Source organism: Brachyistius frenatus, unplaced genomic scaffold, assembly GCF_029030835.1.
Source record: "Brachyistius frenatus isolate BFR_SWC_R1_liver_20210118 unplaced genomic scaffold, ASM2903083v1 Contig_253, whole genome shotgun sequence".
Lineage (NCBI taxonomy): Eukaryota > Metazoa > Chordata > Actinopteri > Embiotocidae > Brachyistius > Brachyistius frenatus.
Genome location: NW_027210852.1, coordinates 293,540 through 317,905, shown reverse-complemented (window position 1 = coordinate 317,905; position 24,366 = coordinate 293,540). Strand labels below are relative to the sequence as shown.

The window sequence follows — 24,366 nt, the reverse complement described above, 5'->3', positions numbered from 1 at the left end:
AAAAAAACCTTTATTGATTTTAGCAAAAATACACCATATTCTGTAGATCTGCTGGGGTCAATTTACTTGAACTGAGGAGGCAGATTAAATCAAAAACTACATCTTCATAATAATCAAGCTAACATTGTGAATTGATCACAACCCTGTTGTGTCAGTACGTGTATAAAGCATAATGAAACAAATGAGATTTAACTTTGAAAGTTTTTTTGTTTTTTTTATCATATCATCCTTTTATTCACCAGCAAACAAAGGTTTTTAGAGTGACAGCTTTAACAGCTGGTAAGCTGATTTATTTTACTGCCTGGTGAACGGCTGGTGGACATTTGTTCAACCTTAAATGTCACTAGTAGGAAAAAAAAAGTGACGGTTCTAATCAACATGTAAATTTGAGAAAAGTATGTGTAAGCATGCCTATGTACATTATAAAAAAAAAAAGTATAAAGTTTTATTGCATATAATATCCTGAAAATCTTTTCAAAGGACATGAACTAAACTAAAACCTACAACTAATAGTAAGTAAACAACCAATAGCTGAAAAGTATTCAAAGTAAAAAGTGTTTCAACGTGTTTCCAGGGGTTCACATGATCGGACAGCTCTCCATTCTGGCTCCAGTCTGGGAAGAAAGTTTGACAAAGTTAGAGTCATCAAATCCGTTCAGAATGAATATTAACTTTCATTTAAACACCTTGATTCTGACATACAGACAAGAAAGCTTCACTTTATTAAGTCTTATAAAAGTGTAAATGGACCCGCGTGACCTGTTGCATGACCCACCTTGCGAGGAGTGCTGGCGCTGAACACGTAGGAGTGCGGCAGTAAACCCTCGGAGATGCCTCCGCTGCGGAAGGAGCGGGAGGCCGAGGACACGGAGCAGTTGCTGGATTTGTCTGAGGGAAGTCCGCAGGAGCCGCACGTCACCGTCCGGCTGCGCAGGTTGTACTCGCCGTCTCCACAAGTGCTGTGAGCCACCTGCTGAGAGGAAGGCGGAGACTCAGAATCAGAGCATTGAATCGGGACTCTCTGAAATATGTCCAGTGTTTGACTGTTTGAGACAGAAGGCAGCCTCTCCGATGTGAAGATTTGCTGCCTTTCTAATCATGTCTGATGGGAAACTGAACATCGTTGGTCTGTTTGGACTGTTTGTCGAGCAAAGCACGTAATACAAATATCTTTTTTGGGCTCTAGAAAGTTGTAATGTGCATTCTTCACTGTTTTCTTATATTTAATATAGAAAATAATAAAAAATAAAATAATGATCATAGAGGAAGTGTTTGACTGATAAAAAAAAAAAACTTTTCCTTTGAAGATGAGCATTAAATGTCGCGGTTATAATGTCACTAAGGCCAACAAAGCAAGAGAGGATTTGTCCATTTTTCAAAGCTAGAGCTGACAATTATTATATTTTGTATAATATATATTTATATTATATACCAGAATAAGAAAATACTTACAGGTTTTCTTAAGCAGTCAGATTGCTAATTTTGAAATGTTGAAACGTCTAATTCAACATTTCTGAGATGCTGAAAAGTGCTGCTAACTGCTGATAAGTTGGTTTGGTTTAATTCGATACACATCAGGGCCATTTATCATTAAAAAAAAAATAGGGAAAAAAAATAAGGAACTGATCAGTGCTGCTAAATGCATTTTAGTCCTGCAGATTGCTGTGTTATGCATTAACTATGTATGTTATGAATATAATTTTCCTCACCATGTCATCATCATCTTCTTCAAACTGAGTGCGGGTGACCTTCCTCATGGCCATTTCCTGCAAGAAAAATTGTCACTAGCATCGTGCTGCTGATGTTTCAAGTACCTCAGGCTTAAATAAAGAGTCCATCGATGAGCTGATTGTGTAAATTTAAAGTACCTCTCCGCTGGCGCTGATCAGAGTGGTCTGCAAAAGGTCTCCGGTGCCCCAGGAGGGCTGAGTCTTCCACACCAGGTCAGAAGGAGGATTGTTGGTTCCGCCACCATTGGAGGCCCAGATCTGACCGCAAAGGGTGCAGTTCAGGGTAAAATAACTGTTTATCACTGCGTTGAAATGTTACTCTGATTACTGAATACTAACCGTGACCCTCTGACCGGCCTTCAGGATGAACTTGGCCGGAAACTTGAAGCTGATGGCAGCACCGGATCCCACCTGCCGCTTCACCTGCCAGTTCCCCAAGTTCTGATCCTGCAGGAGGAGATGGTGGTGGTTGTTGAGTAAAAGCTCTTTTTTATCATGTCAACGTAATTCTCTCCATCAGCAGACATTGAATTAAAACCTGTATGAAGCTACAGTTTGTCTACGGCTTGAAATGAGAAGGAGAGGTCTGTGTTTTCAGAAATATGGCCCCAAATAAAAGTGCAGGCAACATGTACAAATGTGGCAGAAAAAAAATGATCGGGGGAGGCTCCTCAGATAAACTGTAAGAATCTTCTCACCTCATCGGCCTTGTTGCCGAGTCGGACAAATTTCCCATCCAGGTCCACCTCGTCCACGGTGACCCGCCCGCTGGCCGAGGCCTGCTGGGTGATGCGGGTGCGGGCCACAGCACCGCCGGCGAAGCTGGAGGCCTCGCTGTCGGTGTCGTTGGGGCGGCGTCTCTTGGCGGGGGAGCTGCGATCGCGGAGGTGGACGGAGCGAGAGTGAGCCGCCGAGGAAGAGGAACGACTTCCCGTCACTCTGGTGGGAGGTGGGCTGGGGGAGAGACGCAGCCTGCAGGGGAGGAAGATGATGATGGTGAAGGTGGACAGAAGCGTGAGCGGTAAATGTCACCGTGAGCCAGAACTCAGCCTACCGTTCCTCCTCCCCCTCCAGCAGTTTCCTGTAAGCACATATCTCCATGTCCAGGGCCAGCTTGACGTCCAGGAGTTCCTGGTAGTCGTCCAGCTGCAGCTGCATCTTCTGCCTCATCTCTGCCATTTCTCTGTCTTTGTCTCCCAGCATGCGACGCGTGGTGTCCCGCTCCCGAGACAGAGCGTCCTCCAGGTCCCTTATCTTCGCCTCGCGAGCCGCCAGCTGGATCAGACAGAAGGATCACACAGTTAGTGTCTGATAAGGATCAAAGTCTGGAAACACAGTTTAAGAGGAATCAAACAGTTGGAACATCACTACCTGAAAACTGTGGGGAAAAAAAAACACCCCCCCCCAAAAAAAAGAAATATCCAATAAAATGGCAAAAAAAAAAAATCTATATTATATTGTGAGCAATAGAAGTACGACTGAACGCTGAAACAAGCAATTCAACTTCATATGTAGTTCAATTTTTGAAGTCTTAAATCTGTGACTGCATAAACACATTTAATTGAGAAAACCTGCACTACACAACACTGCATAATGTCCCCACATTCCCCTTTTGAAGTAAAAGATGTAGGCCTATACATGACGCAATAGTTTACGCAAACGTCTTTAAGTGATGATCAGACTTCTGCTAAGAACTACGTTTCTGATCACCTGTTTCTGCAGCTGGCTGAGCTGAACCGACGTGGACTCCAGACGGGTTCGTATCTGCTGCAGCTCCTCGTGTGCCGATCCAACCAGGTGGCTGCTCCTGTCCGCCGACTGACGGGCGTTTTCCAACTGATCGACAGAAGGTTCACAAACGTTCACAGAAGTTCACAAAACGCTGATTGAGTACCATCTGAATCTCTGTATTTCACCCAAAAAAACAGTTAAATCTGGTGTCTGGTGAGACATTCCCGCACTAGCCGTAAGCACGCTCTCTGGCCAGAGTATCTTCACCACAGACTCCCGCCAGACATATTTCTGTGCAGCCATATGCTAACTTGAACTTCTGATTTAATCCCCCTTCTGATTATGATGCCTTTTTTTTTTTTTTTTTTTTTTTTATCCTCAACTGATCCACCATTTTACAGTCAATGTGGAGACCCCATAAGCACATGCGGACAGTGTTTTTGTAATTCCTCTCACTGGCAGAAGGGGGAGACTAAAGCTCCACACTGCCGGTTTAAATTAAGTCTACCTTGGCATTGTAGGTCTTCTCAATCTCATCCTTGTACAGTTTGATCTGCTGATCGTGCTGGTTGCGCATCTCTATCATCGCCTCCGCCAGTTTGCTCTCAAAGTCCTGCTGGTTTCCGTTATCCAGCTCGACCACCCGAGACTCATGACGCCTCTTTGTCTCCCGCAGTTCCTGTTAAGCAAATCACCGAGAACTATTGTCAGCGGTTCCTATTTTTAAAAAGTGATTCACCGGTGGTACGAACTTTTGTCTGACCTCAGAGTGGATGTTCCTCTGAAACTCCAGCTCCTCTTTGAGAGTCTGCATGCGATTCTCTCCGTCCACCCTCCTCAGCATCTCGTCCTGCAGCTGCTTCCTGGCATCGCCCAAACTGGTATCCAGCTAAGAAAGAAGCGAAGAGGAACTGAGTAGCAACGCACAAACAGTCAAGTAAACATGCCGCCGTTGGCAGTCAAGCAGGGAGACAGTCCTTTAATCAACATGTTTGAGCTCAAGTGGGCATGACAGAGGGAGAGTCTGCTCTTCTGATGTCAGCTGGGAAAGTCTCAAGATTTCATTTTTAACTTGAGAAAATTGCACAAGTCCTCCTCCCTCTCAAACCTTAATGAATAAACACACAAGCATCGTGTAGTAAATATAAAATATGGCTGTTATTGGCTGCCTGGCTGATGTTTGGTGGAAAACAGAGAGGAGGAACAGAGTTGGTGAGCTGAATGCAGGAAGATTGAACCCAGATGTTTGTCTTGTAAGTCCTAAACTTAGCGTGTTTACCTTGGCAACCTGAGCCTTCAGGTCCCTGTTCTCCACGTCCAGGTTACGTTTCTCTCCCAAAGCCGTCGTCAAGGACGCGTCTTTCGAGTTCAGCAGAGCTTCCAGGTCTTTGAGCCTCAGCAAGGCTGCTGACAACTCCGACTCCTTTTTGGTGTTCCTGCAAAGATACAAAAAAAAAAGAAAGAAGAAGAAACAGTTTAGATGCTCATGTGACTCCTCCTGGATGTGTTTAAGCACTAACAAATGACATTCCAGGGAATGGAAAAGGGTTAGACGTTCTTTTGTAACTTTAGACCCAAGTGGAAACTGTAATCATGCAGTTTCCTTGACGCAGTCTAATGAAACAAATATGAGCTATTTTGGAATAAGGATCTAGCCCGGATGAAACAGAAACAGGGGAAAGACCTCGCATGACTCACAGGACGCTACGATTTGCGTGCGGTCCCGTGCATGTTTTAGCCACAGGCCACAGCCGGTAGTGTTTAGCTGAGACGCTGCCATGGCAACGGCTTTGCCAAACACACTGTGGCCGCCGTTTCAATATTTATGGAAAGAAATAATGGAACCAAGCGGCGGAGACCTTGGAAACACTGCCACGTATTGTGCGTATAATGATTACTTTGGTGAAGGAGGAGAAACTGGGGAAAGAGTTAGTCATCGAGCTCTGGATGTGGCAGCATGGAGGAAGGGAGTCGGAGTGGAAGTCCAACGCAAAGCAGCAGTGAGCAATCAGAAGGGTATGCTGCAGGGAGCGGCCCCACCAGCAGCAGCAGGGCGGCACAGCTCTGTGTCAGCGTGTTAATTTAGCATCAGTTATTGAGAGGCAATGAGTAACTTCTGTCCTGCAGCTGAGCTCACGATGTTTGTTATATTAACACCGTAGTAACAAACCTTTACACTTGTGGACACACGGGTGTCTTTAACTGAGAGAGATCTGGATGAAAAGAGGGATTTCAGAAGCCTTGATGCAACAAATAATCTCATGATCACCAAATGTCTGTATCTGGAAATTTTGTTATTCGACTCTTTAGTTGTACTTTTGAGCAAATAGTTTGTTGCGAGTACTTTCCAAGGAAAATTCTGACTTTAAATCTTTAATGTGAGCTGAACGCCAGTCAAGTAATAATTATGGGATCATTAGTAAATGCTACAAAGTCGAGTAAATATTGCACAAGCTGAACTGAGTCATAACGTCTGCAGGATGACTGAAAGAAATCCCAGGTATGCTCACATTAGCTGAAAGCATTTAAACCAAGACATGCTGTAACAGCTCTGGGGTGTGTTCAGTACAGTAAAGGTGCATTTAGTGCTTATGAACTAAACTTTTCTTTTGTCTTTTGTCCTTTAAAGTTACATATTTCCGCTTCAATTGTGAAGAAACTACATTTCATAAACAAGCAGGGGTGTCTTTAAGAAATGTAGGGCCTCTAAAGTGACTGGGCACCTTTAACCCCACCCCCTCCACCTCCCACCTCAGAAACGTGAATTACTACTCTTCCCCTTTTTTCTCAACTGGCACCGCCCCGCAGACACGTGCACACACATGCAAACATTGAGCCCCTGTCAGATTCAGATTTGGACCGGACTAGTGTATTATCACCCACCTGGCTTTCAGCTCCTTGTGGTCCTCCCGCAGCTTGCCCAGCTCCAGCTGCAGACGCGCTCGCTCTTTGGCCACCGAGTCCAGCGTCTGCCGGGCGTCGGCCAGCTCCGACTCGTAGGCCGCCTTCAGGCCCGTCAGCTCCCGGCTCACCTCCGTCTCGGACTCGGTGATGCGCAGACGCAGGCCGGCGTTCTCGACCTCCAGAGATCGGACCTTGTCGATGTAGACGGCCAGGCGATCATTGAGGTTGCAGAGGTCCTCCTTCTCCTGCAGCCGGGTGATGCGGTTGGGGGACAGAGGTGTGCCGGCACCTCGAGGAGTGTTTTTGGGCGTCGCCATTTCACCTTTCTGTTTTTGTTGTAGAAACAGACATAATGGAAAAAAAGTTTTTTAATTCTAAATGTTTTTTTTACACGCACAATAAATGTACAAACTTTATCCTGTTCTGAAAACACAGATAATGTACGCAGTAAAAACACACAACCATGTGATCAAGATGAAAAAGGAGCTAAATTTAGCAGATTTGAAAAGCGGATTTTTAGCTTCAAAGAAAAGCGTGGATTTGAGACGCTCCAGAAATTTTGAATTAAAAAAATTATTTCCAAAACCTTCCAACTCTTTTGAATGCAGTGAAATAAAACACGCAAAAGACAAAGCGTAATTCATCAAAAGACATGGGAGGGGTTACGACTCCACCCAAAGATCAAACAAACTTCCCTAACTTCTACCGGTTGACTCACCTTTTTAAAACTGGTCAGACGAAGAGAAAATTCTGCCTCCGGGGATCTTGGTAGACTTTGCTTGTTGATTTTTGTTTTGTTTTTCTCTGTATTATCTTGTGATCAGCGTGTTCGTCTCAGTTCTCCAACAGTCTGTTACTGTGCTGCCTGCAAACACTCTGAGAGTGCCCATATAGGAAAGAATGAGATGGGAGGAGAGGAGAGAGGTTGGCCTCCAGTTTGGCACTGTAAGTGGCTGTTCCTCCTCTCTCTCTCTCTTTTTTCTCTCTCTCTCTCTGTCTGTCTGTCTCTCTCGCTCCCTCCCTCTCTCTCTGTCTGTCTGTCTGTCCCGCTGTAAAGGGTGTGTGCAGTCTAAATAAATGAGTCATCCTCCGCTCAAAGTGACTCGCAAGGCCGACTGAGGGATCCTTTTAAGCAGAGCTACTGGCAGAGAGTTGAGTTGTAGTCATTTACTGTATGCTGCTTACTTCTCCTCAGGGCTTTAAATTGTTTAAATTCCAGAATACAGGACTCTTCAGACTCTTCAAGGATTGACGCTGCAGAGATACGAGACCTAAACACTGAATTTCCTTCTTGGTCGGTTGATTAAGTTTCAGGAATTTGTTTCTTCAGATCAGACTTGTTAACACTTCACCGTCTCAGATGCTAAAATAAGCCAAAAGAAAACAAATAATGGCTTCTGTAATAACCGGTTTTCTTGTGCTTATGAGGAGTTTAATCTATTACGCACAATAGTTTGGGGAAGTGTGATTAAAGATGATGAAATCATTAAAAAAAAAAACACCGCAGCAGTGACGGAAAGTAACTAAGTGCATTGATTCAATAATGTATTTTGAAACTCTATTGCTTTCATGTGATGATTTGATACATTAAATATTGTACTTCCTCCTCCACTAAATTTTTTTTAAAGCTTTCGTTACTTTTAAGATGAAGATTTGGCACAAAATATGATATAGCAAGTGTTTAAAATACAGCACATTGTTAAAGATTTAAATCAGTGGTTTCCAACCTTTTTGGCTCCTGACATCTTACAAAAAATCGCAGAGTAGTCCGGGTCACATTTCACATGTTGAGTTTTTAATAGTTCCAACAAATAAATTCCACACATGGTCTCAATTTGATAAATGTTTACAAAAATCCAACAATTCAAATAAAAATCAAAGATTTGAGGAAAAAGCCCAGGAAGTGAAAACCGATTTGCGGATCAGAACTTTGTTTTTTTCCTTCTTTGCTCTCCAAGTAATCCTCTGATGACCCCTAACATTTATCTGCTGTCCCTGAATATAAAACTGCATATGAAGTAGTTCAAACTGGCTCCACCTGCGGCAGCTACGACTCGAACACGCAGCTGACAAACTGATGATGCTGCACTATTAATAGTCTAATGATGTTAGGTAGTAATAGACCAGTCAGAGGGACCGAACCAGAAATGTTATGTTAACACTTTAATTATAATTTGCTGCTAAAACTTATTTTTACTTTTACCCAAGTAGGATTTTTTTTTTTTTTTTTATGCAGGACTTTCACTTGTTGTGGAGTATTTTAACATTGTTGTTTCGGTACTTTCTCCCGAATAAAGGATCTGAATAGTTCCTCCACTAGTGGTGTACAGATTACGTGATATTGTGGTACAGTTGGTAATAAGTGAGTTTTTATAACCTTAAAGTTAATGGGAAATAAACTGTGAAACATTAGTGGTGAGGGGTTAAAAGCCCACTTAAATCTCATGATGATATAACACATTTCAATCAGATGATGTAAAAGTTATGAATAACTTATGCTTCTATTTGTTGGCTGTTTATTGTGACTTGTAATAAATACATTAAGAGTTTGAATGAACGGCACAGATGCAAGTGCTTTCTACACTTCCAGGTCACGAGTGTGATTTTTCCATCATAGAATACTGCGTAGTGTTTCATTTAAAGGTAATAAAGATGTAGAGTAAAAAAAAAAAAAAAAAAAAAAAGTGAAGTGATTTTCAATAAGAATTAGAGAAACCTGACCTCCTAAAGAATCAAGACTCACAGTTTGAGACCCACTATTACTATTATAATGTGTAAAATCTACCCTGGTGTCTGTTCAGTAGTATTTTCTGCTTTACTGTATATAGAGTGTTTAGATTTCGAGTAGTTTGAAGGTGTGTGTATATTTTGTGTTTGTCTTGATGTTTAAATCTAATAAAGCCTCATAAGGAAAGTAGTTTTGCTCTCATTTGCATCGATCAGCTGCTGAGGACGATGCCTGCTGACACGCAGCATCGCCTCCCACTGGCTGAATTAGACGGGAGACTGACTTGACTGCAGAAAGACAAATATCCTTCGTCTGTCACTCTGTCGATCACAAATTGAGTAACGTCGTCAAGACTTTTAGATCAAATTGCTTAATAATTGTCCCGCGCGTCACGAAACGGTGAAATGCGAGAAGCGTGCGAGCTCTCCGCGTCGGTTCCGCGGCACGATGTGGAGAGTTTCTGTCATGTGGTTTGTGGGAAAACCCGTATTGGATCGCTGTGGTCACCTGGGCAAAAGAACCTGAAAAAAGTGCCGTCGAGGAGCCGATTGTCAGCGTGTGATTGGCAGAGAAATACAACATGGTCGAGTACGATTTGGAGAAAAAAAAAAAAAAAAAATACACCCCACAGTACGAAAAGCAAAAGGCGCGTAATCCGCGCGTAAAATAAGTTTTCATGCAGAAATTCACCGAGAAAAAGACCCCGAACCACCGAACTCTCCGCGGACGAGGAGTCGTGTCAGTACCACTTTTACAATAGCTGAAATCTTACAAAGAAAAAAAAATAAATAAAGCGACAATCACAGCAGAAAACACACCGAGTTTCCTTCCACACTAACAAAACAAAAAACACACACACACAACGTACAAACGAGTCCACTCCATATCTTATTGAGCGCATGTCGCAGCCCGCAGCTTTGCGCGGAGAAACAGCAGCTGTGCGCCGCAGAGCGACAAAATTAAGGACACGGAGGACAAAAAGAAACCCGGAGATCCGTCGAAGAGGGAATAATCTACCGTCCGTCCCCTCAATCTGACCGACGACGACGACCTAAAACCCGGACTCGGAGCAGCACCGCGGCCTCTGTGGAGCTGCGTAAACACCCGGGCTGGGGTTGTTTTTTTTTTTTTTTTGGCGTGTATATATATGTGTGTGTGTGTGTGTGTGTGTGTGTGTGTGTGTGTGTGTTCGCACAGACGCAGACTGTTCCGTCCTGCACGGCAGCGGCCTCCATTTTAGCTCCTTGCCCGGTCGGCGCCTCACGTGTCCTGGACTGTCTTTCTCACATGACCCGTGTGTTTGTCCCCGTGATCAGCGCTTCCATCTCCGTAAATCAGTGTCGTTGAATATCGGCGTTTTTACACCCGTAAAAACCTTCATGGATATGCTGGAGCAGAGTCTGGACAGCTCGGCGAGGTGAGAGTCTGCTGCCCGCTTCCTGCTCAGCCATGGCTCCCACCACGGCCTAAAAGCTTCTTTTTTTTTTTTTTGTCTACCCCTTAACGCGGTGCAGTTAATAATAGTCCGCCTGCTCCGGACACTTTTATTTTCTGAGAATTGTTTTGCGTCGTGCCTCCCGGTCGGATCGGCGGCTGTGCAGCTTGCAGCGATGATGCGTTTTCGGCATCCGTCAAGATATTTTCAGCAGAAACTGTGCGCCCTTTTTTTTTTTTTTTTCTTTCTTTCTTCTTTTTTATTTTTTTTTTTTTTTTTTAACACATCTCTAAAATCACGATGGCTGTTTTAATTCACTAGAAAATAATCATAATAATAATTTTAAAAAAAAAATGCACGGCAGCAAATTGTCTCTTTTTAAAAAAAAATTTTTTTTTTTTTTTTTTTTTTTTTTTAGGGCAGCATCTAAATGTACTGTCCTGTTCCTGGAACTGATGCAGCTCTTTTTGGATTAAAATACATAAATCAAACAACACAAGGGAGGATATTTGGAGAATTATAATTATTTGTGAAGTTTGTATTTCCGTGTGCAGCAAATTAAACCAATTAAACTTGACTTTTAAATTCCCCAAAATTTGAATTTGCCCCGTTAAGAGTTGCAGAAAACTTGCACGCCAGTTGTGTCACTTTATTTATGTTTTAACAGTTATCTCCTCCTACAACCGCGTGGGGGCGCCCTGTTTCCTCAGCTGATTAGGAGCGCTTGTTCTTCAGGCTTCACACACTGATGATAAATAATCTTATTTCTGAGAAATGTGTGTTTTGCCTCCAGCTTGAAATTTGACTCAGCGGTGCTCTCTTTTTTTTTGTTTTAGTCACGACAAACAGGAAACAGAAGAGGTGGTGCAGTTACAGGAAGGTGGGAGACTTCGTTTCTTCTAATCCACACAAATAACCTGCTTCTGTACTTGAAATTAAAATCTGTGGTGCAAATCTGAGTTTTTCTCCTTTTGGAGGAGACACTTAAAAAAATAAATATAAAAAAAAAGATCTGACGACTATCTTGGACAGTTTTTAATGCCTGTCTTTGTGGGGTGTCACAGAGTTGGGACATGTTCGTGTGTGTGTTGCAGGAGAGACGGTGGGGACGGACGAGCAGACTGCAGTGACCATCACGGGTGTCCCGCAGGCTGCGTTCACTGACCACAATGTGCAGTACCAGTTTCGTACAGAGAACAGTGGAGGACAGGTGAGCGCGGGCGACCTCTCATCTGTGCAGCAGCATCTTTTGCAGAGTTTTAGATTTAGATCAAGATCTTTTTTTAGAAGGGAGACGGAAGCTGTGTTTCTAAAGGTGTCTGCTAGTCAGGCCTCGTGTTGAAAAGGTAGACAAATGAAGTCTGTTGTGAGGATGTGGGTAAGTTTTTTTTGGGTTTTTTTTGTCAGTAAGATTTTTTTCCTCTCTGCTCCGTCTCCAGGTGACCTATCGCGTCGTTCAGGTAACAGACGACCAACTAGAAGCGACAGCTGATGGGACCGGAGCCGTCAGCGTCGTCTCCACCGCGGCGTTTGCCGGAGCCCCTCAGGCGGTCGCACAGGTGAGGGGACATAAAAGGCTTGTTAGGATGAACAGATACAATTTTTTTTATTTATTTTTTTTTTTTTAAAGTCTGCAGTCGTGTCAGGACAATGTGCAGGAGCCTTCAGTCTCTACAGGAAGTGAGTCACACTCACATCCTGTTAGAGCCGATTCCAATTCAATATTACCAGATTGATCTCTCAGCTCGTTGCTCCATATGAAAGGATAATTGATCACAGTGCTGCATTGATGATTTGATTAACAGGATATCTGTGGTTTAACCTTCATATTGCTCAAATATTTTACATAAAAGTTTATATAATGGCTTGAATTCTTGTGTAAAGCAGCCCTCAGTTTGTTGCCACATTTAAACAGCCGATCAGGCTCGATTTCTGGACCTCATCATCTGTTTAAGCTCATTTTAACTGCAGAAAAAAGCATTAAAGGGAAGCTTTTGGGAGATAAAGCTGAAGTTTTGGTAGCTAATGGTATCATTTAGTTTCACCCTTTTTTTTTATGCCTACAACTTTAAATATTTGAAATTACGATCGTCTGAACCAAAAGCATGCCGACAGATACGTCCTCAACCTTTTCATTTCATTCGTTATTTGGAGATCATTCCTGCTGGTTTTGACTTTTCCTTACCGCCACCTCCGCAGGCTGTTATCCAGAACCCGTTCAGTAACGGAGGCAGTCCCGGCGGCGAGACCGTCGGAGGAGAGACGCGCTTCGCTTATTTCCCCGCCGCCACCGTCAGCGATGGAACAGCCACGGCCGTGTCGGTGCAAGCCACCGCCGACCCAACCATCACGCAGGCAGGAGGTGAGGACACGCTCCGTCGCCATCGCGAGACAAATCCTGTCATAACGACGAGATACTTGATGTGATTAAATACGTGATTCTGTGGTGTTTTTTGTTTTTTTTTTTTTCGTCAAATCCAGGTCAGTTTTACGTGATGATGAGTCCCCCTGAGGTGCTGCAGACGGCGACCCCTCGTACTATCGCGCCACGCACACACACCTACACTGCGTGAGTTTAACACGACAGGTCCTCGCACACTGACCCCACCCTTAAAGTTACCCCCCCCCCTCCCCGCCCTCTCCTCCCCCCTCCCCATGACTCTGTCCCCACGTGTTTGGCCGACTTCACACCTCCACATTTTCTCCCACCTTTCCCTGTCACTCCTCACCGGACTGGATGTTCTTAACCTTTCCCCTTCCCTTCTTGGAATGATCCGTCTTGTCATTGTGTGTGCTAATGAAATCATATACATTAAAAAAAAAAAAAAAAAATAGTCAATATCCATAATTCAAAACATCCAACATCTGAAAACCACACTCTGTCCCACTTACCTGCCATCCCCAGAGACCTCGGTGAAAGCGAGATGTTGCAGCATGGCAGTTCAAACTGGTGAGAAGACCTTTCACATACGCCCCCCCCCCTTCCCTCCCTCCCCACTCGCCCCCGTCAGGTGTTGTAGAGGCCGACGTCTGGTGGTTCACTTATCAACCCGTAGCATCCTTGTTAGATTTATGAAAACAGAGGCTGCATTTAGATGCGTGGAATAACCTGCAGGTTGATCTCCCTCCACCCGCCTGCAGGGTTAGTATCCATCCTGTGACTGAGTCTCCCTCAGAGCCCGATAAGGCCAACAGAAAACGACTCCTTTACTTAGAGCCTGGATCCTTCAAATGAAACTATCAAAAGCCGCATTTCCACCGACGGTACCGATTCAACTCCACTTTCCTTTGGTATCGGGTACTTTTCTGGATTCAGCTAGTTTGAAACTTCGATTGAGACGCTACTAAGAAGAAGTACCAGGTACCAGATGCGATCCCTGGACAATGGAAAACCCCCCAAAAAAGTGGGCAGAGCTGAACCGAGCCGGTACCGTCAGTGGAAAAGGAGCTGAAATATTCTCCTCAGTGAATTTACAGGCCCCGCAACTTCTCTACAAATGTGAGAGTCTTGCAAGTGGTGCATTCAGGGCTCCTCGTCAGCTCATTTAAGTAAGAAAAAAAACGTAAAAGATAAATCAGACCAATGTTTTTTGTTAACCGACTTCCAGTTTAGGTATTCTGTCTTTGCTAGGGTTAATATAATAATACGGTTAACACTCGTGACTTCAGTGTCAAACTATTGCTGTTGTTTGTGTCTTTACAGGAAGGTGGACGGTCCTCGGGCACCCAGGGACGAGAGGCGAAGAGCACAGCACAACGAAGGTGATGCTCCAGTTTTCTGTCACCTCAGGAGAGTCTGAGTCCATTAGGAACAGTTAAAGATATCATAGCGGTACTATATCTTATCACATGGATTAACCACTGGGTCAGATTGAATTATTATTACAGGTACAGTTCATTTCTGCTGACACAAATAGTAGTTGCATATAAATATGTATTCAGGGCCTGGAAGTTCTTGTATTTAGTGGAACTTGTTTGTTTCTTGTGTTTGATATAAAGAGGGTACGATTTAAAAAAAAAAATATATATATATATATAGATTCGCAGCTCTGACTGTTAAAATTGAGCCTCATTTCTTTTTTTTTTTTGCAGTGGAGCGAAGAAGAAGAGACAAGATTAATAACTGGATTGTCACGCTGTCTAAAATCATCCCTGATTGCAGCATAGACAGCAGAACAGGAGCGGTGAGTGATGGACGGAAAATTATGTTCACCAAAAGCCTGAATATTTTGCAAAACCGTGCAAGTGGTGACAGATGGCACCTGTTATTTTGATAAGATTGAATATAGTTTAGAAGATCAAGGTGTTTTCAGGTCACTCTGCTAATCAGAACTCATTCAGTCTGAAAGCAGCTGTTTGACGTCTGTTAAATTAACCTCTATCAGTCGTGCTTCTCTTTATTTATTTTGGGGATTTATGGTGCAGCTTGATTCAGTGCGCTGTCTGTGCATCCGGACCGCTCACCTCATGCACGCTTTCATAACCCGGTGCTGTGTCAGATAAAAACAGCAGGTGTAACTACAGCTAAAGGGCTCAGTCAAAATTAGACATGTGGCAGGGACATGTGGCGGGGACATGCGGCGGTGCTTCTTCAGCTTATCTGATTCTGACTCAAATATAGACAAGCTTTTAAAAAAAAAGAAGAAAAAAAAAAGGTCTAATGAAGTGGTTTCATCACTGCAGGAAAGCTTGGTAAAGATTTCTCAGAGTAACACAGAGGGAGGAAAAACTGAAGCGCTTAAAAAAAAAATGAAAAAGTGAGGAATAAAGGAAGTGACGAGTCTCGTTAATCGCATTTTCTCTTTCGACATCTGGATGTGCTGCGTCGCTCAGAGTAAAGGAGGCATCCTGTCCAAAGCCTGCGACTACATCCGCGAGCTGCGTCAGAGTAACCAGCGGCTGCAGGACAGTTACAAAGAGGTGGAGCGAGTCGAGATGGACAACGAGCTGCTGAGACAACAGGTGAACTACTAACAAATGCAGGCACAACTGAGCCAACATGTCCGACGCTCGATATCGTATAATAGAAACAAAAACATTTGACGTGTTAGCTGGAAAATTTCACATTTAGAAAAAAAAAATCCCCAAAACCTCAGAAGTTAAATTCACCTTAAACACCCAACATAATAATGTCAGGATTGGAACATCATAAACCCACCATAGCGCCTTATACCAATTATTTTTTATTATTTTTTTTTTACGATTATTACTTGCAATGATGCTTGCAAATGACAAGGTGAGACAAAATGTAATTCAGGATTAGGCATTGTTTTTTGGGGGGGTTTTGTCCTTTTTTACTAAAGATTTCCTCTTTCTCTTTTTGTCTTTTTAACAAAAGGAACCAAACAAAGGCCAAAGAGGAACAATCTTGGAGATAATAGATAATAATTACAATCGATATCCAACTAAAATGTAAATCGGACTCCAATACTCTATATTAATAAGAAATCACATTTCAGTTTGAATCGGACATTAACAAAGCTTAATTTCTAGATTTTTTTTTTTTAGCCAAAGCTGATGTACAGAAGAAACCATAAAGTGCATCTGAAGGGAAATGCCAGCGCAGGATAACGGCGCCCATTTCTGAGATGTTTCAGCTGCACTTTTGTACCAATATAATGTGCCGTAACATAGGAGGGTCTTGGGAATAAAGATGTTTAATCATCACTGTTCAGCAAAGGTTACATCGTTAAAAGCTGACTCGTCGAATAGTGATGTGTTACAAACCCCCGCGAGGATGAAAAGTGAGCGAAATTCGGCTCTTCTTTCCCCGGTCTAATAATCGGTTCTGTGTTTTCCCAGATCGAGGAACTAAAGAATGACAACGCACTTCTTCGAGCACAGCTACAGCAGCACGGCGTAGAAGTCAACGGAGATGCGACGCCGCAGTGATCGTGGACCGGACGCACGGCGGCGTCACAAACACGAGTGCCGCACCCTCCCACCGACCCACCTGAACAAAAACACACACACACAAAAAACGGGACAGGAATATAACGATAAGAGACGATTTCCATTTAAAACTGGACCACAGAGAAAAACACACACACACACACACACACACACACACACACACACACACACACACACACACACACACAGGGCTCGAGAAGAACACCGAAGGACAGTGAACTGAAAACGTCTCGTCCACCTCCAGCTGTTTTAAAAAAAAAAAAAAAAAAAGAAAGGCTGAACACTCCGTTAACTGTGTAGCTAACTGAACCTCTCACGTCTGCTTCGAGAGACACGACCTCCGCACGGCACCGCCACGCTCGCGCCAAACTGTCTTTTTACTTTAAATTATGAACCTGCCACACACACACACACACACACACACACAAAAAAGAAAACGTACTTTTAACGATTTCGCCTTTTTATCATGACCTTCCTTCTTTTGTTTGTGTTTTGAATGAATGATCGTTCCCGTTCTCTTTTAATTTATTAGTCTTTAAGGGATGTGCACACGGAGAGAAAAAGAGAAGTCTGCATTTCACACACACCCACTTCCTCCATCCTCCCCCCACCCCACCCCACCCAGCAACGAACAAATAATAATAAGCAAATTGGATAATTGTGATTGGTCCTTACTGTTACTAAGGATACTTTAAACGGTCAGTGTAGTTGAACTGTGTTAGTGCCGACGCTCCCAACGACCGAGCAGAGCTCACAAACTATCGTAAACATAGTCCCAACGTCGGTAAATTCTAAAACTGGTCAAAGCAGCTTTGACACCACGGGCATTGAGGTTTTACTATATAGTGCAAGGCCTTAATAGAAGCCTATTGGAGGATCTAGGTGTTAACATAGCTCAGGTAATTGGGACAGTGCACTAGAAAGCAGTTCCCAGACTGGATGAAGTCCCTCTATAGAGAAGTTAGAGCTCATTTGTGTCCCCATTAGGTGCAATGTACAGATTTAAAAAAAAAAAAAAAAAAAACCTGAATGAATGGAGATGATTTACAGTGTGACATCATCTCTGCCGGGCATTAAACCATGGTTTGTTTGTTTGTATATCTGCTTCATAGGTCACTGGTGCGACGCACTGAAATAGAGGTTCAGCCAATGTGAGGTGTCGGTTTTTGAGACCGGCCTGTTTTTGGCCCACTGGTCCTGCTGCATTGTACTGGACACGCCGAGAGTGGCTTTTATTTTTATTATTATTATTATTTTTTTTGCAATATTCCCTTCAAACTTTGGGAACCGTTGCTGCTGACTCATGACCATAAAACAGCCGTGGTCGGGTAATGTGCTACGGGGGGGGGGGATGCGAGTGATGATAGTTCAAACTAACCAACTTTTGTCTACACTGAAAGTCACCACGGCATGGAAATATAACCACTGGCATGACTTATTCTGATACTACAATAAAACAGAGAAGTGTTTATACTTCCGTGTTCATTTAGAGACGACATCTGGGTTTTTGGGGTTTTTTCCAAGTTGTCTTGGAGCAGGAAAATATTGTTCTTCTTGCTCAGTTTGGACTGAACTATTGAGCTGGCTCAAGCTCAACATAAATATACCTCCAATTAACATAATAATCCCTGAAAACAACTGAACTGGTACCATTTACTTATTTTTCAAATGTGGGGATTTGCTGCCTTTCCTTATTACGCTTAAACTATTGTTAATAACTTTGCAGTGCAATAGTTTTAAAGGTTTAAAAACAAAAACAACGTGAGAAAATAACCCTCACACTGTTAATACACCTCAAATTATGATTTTATACAAAAGATATATACAGTGCATCAGCCACAGGGGGCTTTTTTTTTTTTGCACGTTGAGTTTTTAATACTTTATATACATTTTTCTTTTTATAGATAGATAGTTGTATGCAGTTGTACTTTTTTTTTTTTTTTTTTTTTTTTTTTTATTTACAGAATATTCCTCTGCCCCTGTTGTGGGCATTAAAGAGCTTGTTCTAGCTTCTTCGCATCCCCCGTTGCTTTATTAATGTCGCTGAAGGCTCCGCATCACCGTTTCCACCGTGTTTTAATTATTAATGAATGATTGTCGGCTCGTTGCCCCTGGAGACGGCTCGGTTTTGCCGTTGCTATAGGTAACGCGGTGCTGAAAAACCCCGCACGCGTGTCTGAACGTCGCAGAAGTCCGGTGAGTAAACTTCAAAGTGATGCGACGTTAAAATGAGATTTAAAGTTGTCGTCGCGATGTTTCAGGTTTCGGTTTCACAAACGGCTGTAAAAAAAAAAAATAAAAAATAAACACGAAAACCACCAAAAAAAAGTTTGGTCAAAATTTAGCTCAAACTTTATTTTGTAATTAATTCAAATACCTAAATACAGCTGAAACAATTAGTAAATTAACATACCGTCCTTTTTAATGCAAAAAAATATATATATATATATATATTTCATAGTTCCAGCTGCACAAAAGTGAGGATTTGCTTTTCTTTTGAGATATTTTCAAAATTTGAAATGGATTCATCAAGGTAAACGGAAGATTATAATAAAAGATAATCATTATTTTCAGCAAGAGGATGTCCTCGCTTCCCGTAAAGCCCTGCCTGCACCACAGTGTGTCAGAGTGGTGCAGCCACAACCATCAGCTGTCTGCCACGGCTCAACACCAGCGTCACGTTTCCGACGTGATCAGACAGGAGGGGAGGTCGCTGCTCAACGAGACCAACTGCAAGGTGGGTTACTGTCGGTGAGACCCGGATCGGCCGATGCTCAGAAAACTGACGAATAAGAGATTAAATGTCACAAAAGTGCAGAGATTTGAAATAAATCTGGTCGTTTTCACGTCAACGCGCGCACTTCTTCAGATCCAGTCCGCTTCTGACAGTATATTCTGCGATGTGTTTAAACATTCACCACCTGCAGGCTTTAAAATTGTCCGTAAAAAGTTTGTAGCTTCCCCCCAAAGCAGCAGCTGCAGTCATAAGGTCGGAAACTGATGATTGTTGTGGAGGAATGCCATGACTTTTTTGTTGTTGTTGTTGTTGTTTTTTTGTTAATGCTTCCTTTTCTCTGCAGACAACGTGGGATGAGAGCGACACCTCTCGCAGGCTGGGCGACCGGGTTTGGGATGTTGCCCGGTGGAAGGACGTGTTGGAAAGCTGCGCTCGGAAAGTGGATGTGGAGATGGAGGCTCTGACCCTGGTGACTTGTTAAAAAATAAATAAAAGAAACGTTGATACAACTCACAGCTTTTTTTTTTTATGCTCATGAAAGTAGAAAGCCGTCAGCCTTTTTCGACTTAAAAAAAAAACAACAAAAAAAGATGTGTACTTTTCCTCCTGTGTGAGTCCGACTGAACTTCCAGTGATTGTGTGTCGTGACAGTCTAAAGAGCGGACCGAGCAGGCCCTGGCCGCCACCGCCGTTCCTCTGGAGGTCAGCGCCGAGTGCCTGACGCTGAGGGAGGGACGGCGAGGGTACGAGCTGGTCAACGACCCCGTGGACGAGCAGCTGAGGAGAGAAGTGGAGCTGATCGAAAGAGCGCAACGAGTTCTGCAGCGGCACGTCGACAAGGCCTTCGAGCAGCTGTGGTGAGGAGCGCTGCGGCGAAAACGCGCACGTTTTACTTTCCGCATCGCAAAGAAAGCCCTCCGACCGCCCGATCTCGCTCTCGTCCCAAAGTGTTCTGCAGGAGGCTCGGCACCGGCTGACCGCCGACCTCCAGAACAAGATGGAGGCTCTGGATATCGATATGTCCTGCCTGTCACTTACAATAAAGTCACCTCTCATCTCCCTGAAGAGCAACCCCACGCGCATACCATCAGGGTAACGAGGGGTGTGCGTGAAATATGATGTATGTGTTGCTGTAAACGCTTAAAACAGATGATAGAATAAAGCTTCAGTTTTCAAACTCTTGTGGTAAATTTGTAGAATTTTTAAACCTCATTTGCTGATATGACTTTTGTCCTTCTTGTAGTTCCTCCACCCCTCAGGAGTGGGTCCAGTTCAGCCAGTACAACGTGGCTTGTGCCCAGGAGGCCATGCAGGTGTCACAGCAAACGAGGGCGGACGTGAGCCTCATCAGACCCCAGGTGAGTCTGATGTACAACTTACTCCAGTGTTGTCCTGTTTTCACTCTTTCTTCAATGAATTTTAGCCATACAGACATTTAAATGTTTAAAAAAAAAAAACTAAAAAACATGTTTAATAGCGGGTTGGACACCTGTACTGTTAAATTTACAATAATTTATCACTTGGATTATTTTTCTGCATTAAAAATAATTCAACATTGACTATAAAAATGTCGCTTTATGAAAAAAATGTGTAATTAAATGTTTTACTGGCATATATTCAGGGTGAAAGATGTTTTTCTGCTTGCTATGACAGTGAATGATTTTTTTGAAGTGCCTTTAAATTTACTTTAAAATGTTGCATTCTTCTGTAAAAAAAAAACTAAAAATGAATTACAAAAAAACAACAAATTCTAATTTAACATATAACTTCTAAGTTGTTACTGAGAGCTGTATTCATGAGGTGCAGTCCTTAGTTCAGGTTAATAATCATCCGATTCCTCATGTCAACAAATTGTATTGTTATGGCATCCTTCCACCAGGGGGCGCTGCAGAAAGGCCTTAGAGGATCCGTTTAATTCAATGTTTCCTGTTTTGGTTTTCTTACCTGCCTGAGAATATGGTGCACCGTCCTTTCTTTCATTTCTTCCGTCGCCAGCAGCATAAGATGCGATCAAATCCTTTCTCTTCTGTGTTTTATATTTGTTTTAGCTGCAGAGTGAGTTGGAGAATCAGCACAGGGCCACCGAGTTTGCTATCCGCAAGCGAAATCACCACGAGGAGCAAGCTCAACATGAACTGGAGTGGCAAAAAAGAAAAGTACGACATTTGTAAAGCCTGTATTGTCAGGTATTTGTCTTCGACTTACAGGGTGGGATTGCGAACTCGGAAAAAAGGCTCACCGAGGGCTTAATCCAGCTTTTTGTGGAGGACAAGACGTTGTTGTTGTTGTTGTTGTTGTCGTTGTTGACTGGACCGCAAGCGTGAGGTCGACCCTGCGAACATGAATGTCTGCCACACTAAACTGAGGCAGGTGAATAATTGACGGACGGGCTGAGGGATGAGGTTACACGAATGGGCTGCCGGTGCCACAACTTCCTGCATCCATTTCAAATTAAGAGCCATCTCGTGTTTTATACGCGCCGCCCGCCGCCGCACGCTCGGTTCTGACCCAGCCTCGGTTCTGACCCAGCCTCGGTTCTGACCCAGCCTCGGTTCTGACCCAGCCTCTGTAGTTATAGTTTCTGAACCGTCTGCACATCTGTCTGTAGACCGAAGATGAAATGGCGGAGATGGAGAGCGACATCCGCGGGCTGGATGCAGATCTGCAGGCGAAGACGGCCTCCCTGAAGCTGGCTCACACCAGACTGGAGACCAGGACCACCAGACCTGGCGTGGACCTGTGCAGGGACGAGGTTTGTGTGAAGCACGTCGAGGGCGTCGGCGGCGGCGCAGAGGAGCGATTCAGTAGAAATGATGAAAGGTTTCTCTCCGATCGATCTTCTCTGGTTTCGCAGGTGCAGTACGGCCTCATTGCCGAAGTCCAGCAGCTGGAGGCCACAATCAAAGCTCTGGAGCAGAAGCTCTCTGAGGAGCAGTAAGAGGCGTTCATCCACATTTTCAGCATCAAAACACACAGAAATAATAAAGATAACCTTCAGTCAGTCGTGCCTCTTAAAGCGTGCTGGACGTTTCGAACAGATAAGAAGAGTTCACGCGCCAACGGGTCCGACGGAGAGTAAATAAACGAGTCTCGACACTTTCGTCTCTGCTCGTTTCGCCCACACAGGAACTCCCTGCAGAAGATGAAGCTCCATCACTCCCGCATGCTGCTGGACCTCTCCAGGAAACGGGAAGCTCTGTCTCTGGAACAACGAAGCATGAACACCCGCGACCGCCTGGCGTCGGCCCCCGTCACCGACCGAACGCCGGTGCTGCTGGTCCCGCTCGCAAACTCCAGTGGGAGGAGCAACCTGCGGCTGCTGGCTCAGTAGGAAGGAGCTCGCCGAGCCGTTGGAGGGAGGAGATGTGAACGACTCCTCTGTTTAATCCCGCTGTCATCGATTATCAGTGGACACCGACACCGAAATAATACCCAAAGTGTATAGAAACTTAAAGCCTGAGCGCCTTAACAAACTTCAACACTTAGTCCTGAAGAAGATAAAACTTTACTATATTTCATTTATTTATTGCATCTTATAACTGTCATGCTCTCCTGACCCGGTTAGATGGTTTGTGTGTGATTAATTTACCTTTATGTGTGTTGTGTTAAATGATCGTCCTTATCTGTGTGTGTTTCGTTTTTACAAGATATTTAAATCATCTCTAAAATGTCAATTTGAACACCAATAAAACATTCAGCTATTAATACACCGTATACGGCGTCTGCCCTCGTTCATCCAAACTTCACAGGCCGAAGCGCTTTACGTCCATCGACCGCTCGCTCTTAATGGCTTTGTTTGGCTTTGTCATATTGTTTGATCAACTGACGGTGTTTGGAGGATGACGGCGGCGATAATGACGTGAACTTTGACTCCGGTTTAAAAAAAAAAAAAAAAAAAAAAATCTGGTAAACAAGTTCCCTGAGACGATAAACTCCATAAATCTCCCTCGCCGCCGCAGTAAAGTCTTCAAATGGATGTTTGTGTGAGTCGCTGCCTTTTAAAAAAAAAAAAAATTATATATCCGCTTCCAAGAAACTTTCAGTGTGTGTTTTCTGAAGTTTTCCACAAGTAGTAAGGTTTTATAAGTAAAAACAGGTCCAGCAGCTGTATAATAATCTATTTTTCGATAATGACGCCAGAGAAGAGAAATGTGCCACAAATCAGCAGGTATGGACAGTTTCTAGGAAATAAAAGAATTGGTGCAGATTAAAGGGCAGAAGGGATTTTCAAATATGCTCATAATTACTTCACTTTTGGAAACTATATTCTCCATTTATGTTGAATTGTGTATTTTCCTGTGGACGGTTTTAACAGTTTAGCATGTGAACTCATCTGTTGTGCTCAAAATACTCAACGTTGCCGCAGGTAACCGATTAGGATCAGTTATTTGTGTAGACGAGAACAAAAAGTGCCTGTTCTCCCAATTGTTATTGTCGTTATTAAACCTCATGAGGATCACAAAAGAAAAACGGACTATTAAGTGTAACCTGAGCAAACAGCTGAAGACAGAGAGCAAACAGAAAGTGGCTGAAGTGCTCAGATGAAAATCAGAACCGAGGAAAGAATATGAGCGATAAATAAAAGTAAATATCTCGTCATTTCATTGCAAACATTCACGTCACAATATAATAAGACCGGGAGCTGCACACGTTTGTTTTGACGGTCGGATCAGTAGACTAATCCGACAGCTGGTCCACTTTGCTTTGTTTTGAACGACTCACGGTCTTTTCTTGGAAAACCGTTTTCTTGGTATCGTTTTTTTTTTTTTTTTGCAACCAATAAAATGCCTCTGCAACAAGTCTCAGTGATTTTCTGCTTCATTTTCCTCACCGAAAGCCTCCAGGGTGACACACCCACCTCTTCTCACACACACACACACACACACACACACTGGGGAACTCACTCTCCGCCATAAAACTGTTAGAAGGGCCTTCGCGCCACAAACAAGTCACCCTTTTCCCAAAGCCCAACCCGTCCTCCCCTCGCATCGACCATCAGCACGTTTATGACTTTACTGCCCGGCCCTCCACTTCGTTTAGACGGCCGCGGCTCCAGCTGGAACGGCCCGGCGCTTCCTGACAGACTGAATTATTCTGAATCATTTCACTTAAGGGCCCAGATGCTACCTGTCTGTTGCCCCTTCCACCGAGAGGACACTTAAGGCCGCTCGGTGCCGGCTAAATGCCC

At 43.6% G+C, this 24,366-nt stretch overlaps 3 protein-coding genes across 8 annotated transcripts; 2 read left to right on the top strand and 1 right to left on the bottom strand.

Annotated features, from left to right (window-relative positions):
* Positions 1-201: 201 nt before the first annotated feature.
* Positions 202-10,375, bottom strand: LOC138634191 (lamin-A-like). Of its 3 annotated transcripts, XM_069720887.1 has the most exons (14): positions 10,289-10,375; positions 7,084-7,241; positions 6,345-6,691; positions 4,741-4,897; positions 4,225-4,350; positions 3,970-4,140; positions 3,441-3,566; positions 2,785-3,005; positions 2,429-2,702; positions 2,070-2,177; positions 1,869-1,988; positions 1,710-1,766; positions 776-973; positions 202-614 (listed from the first exon to the last, which is right to left on the bottom strand). In XM_069720887.1, the coding sequence occupies exons 3-14, from the start codon at positions 6,680-6,682 to the stop codon at positions 579-581; spliced, it is 1,932 nt and encodes a 643-aa protein (XP_069576988.1). In that variant the 5' UTR covers positions 6,683-6,691; positions 7,084-7,241; positions 10,289-10,375; the 3' UTR covers positions 202-578. The 3 variants fall into 3 exon arrangements, with proteins under 3 accessions (XP_069576988.1, XP_069576987.1, XP_069576989.1); XM_069720886.1 differs by lacking the exon at positions 10,289-10,375 and having other exon boundaries at positions 7,084-7,512; XM_069720888.1 differs by lacking the exon at positions 10,289-10,375 and having other exon boundaries at positions 776-970; positions 7,084-7,512.
* Positions 10,376-10,424: 49 nt separating this feature from the next.
* usf2 (upstream transcription factor 2, c-fos interacting) lies at positions 10,425-17,914 on the top strand. 4 transcript variants are annotated; one of them, XM_069720893.1, is made up of 11 exons: positions 10,425-10,510; positions 11,365-11,408; positions 11,623-11,738; positions 11,968-12,087; positions 12,728-12,890; positions 13,010-13,097; positions 13,434-13,478; positions 14,232-14,290; positions 14,621-14,712; positions 15,362-15,490; positions 16,331-17,914. In XM_069720893.1, the coding sequence occupies exons 1-11, from the start codon at positions 10,473-10,475 to the stop codon at positions 16,418-16,420; spliced, it is 984 nt and encodes a 327-aa protein (XP_069576994.1). In that variant the 5' UTR covers positions 10,425-10,472; the 3' UTR covers positions 16,421-17,914. The 4 variants fall into 4 exon arrangements, with proteins under 4 accessions (XP_069576994.1, XP_069576993.1, XP_069576997.1 ...); XM_069720892.1 differs by having other exon boundaries at positions 11,593-11,738; XM_069720896.1 differs by lacking the exon at positions 13,434-13,478.
* A 1,097-nt stretch (positions 17,915-19,011) lies between these two features.
* Positions 19,012-22,892, top strand: tekt2 (tektin 2 (testicular)). The gene is made up of 9 exons (XM_069720863.1): positions 19,012-19,178; positions 19,522-19,647; positions 19,830-20,035; positions 20,127-20,270; positions 20,422-20,536; positions 21,227-21,334; positions 21,787-21,930; positions 22,033-22,112; positions 22,305-22,892. Exons 1-9 carry the CDS (start codon positions 19,023-19,025, stop codon positions 22,507-22,509), a joined length of 1,284 nt encoding a protein of 427 aa, XP_069576964.1. The 5' UTR covers positions 19,012-19,022; the 3' UTR covers positions 22,510-22,892.
* Positions 22,893-24,366: the final 1,474 nt, after the last annotated feature.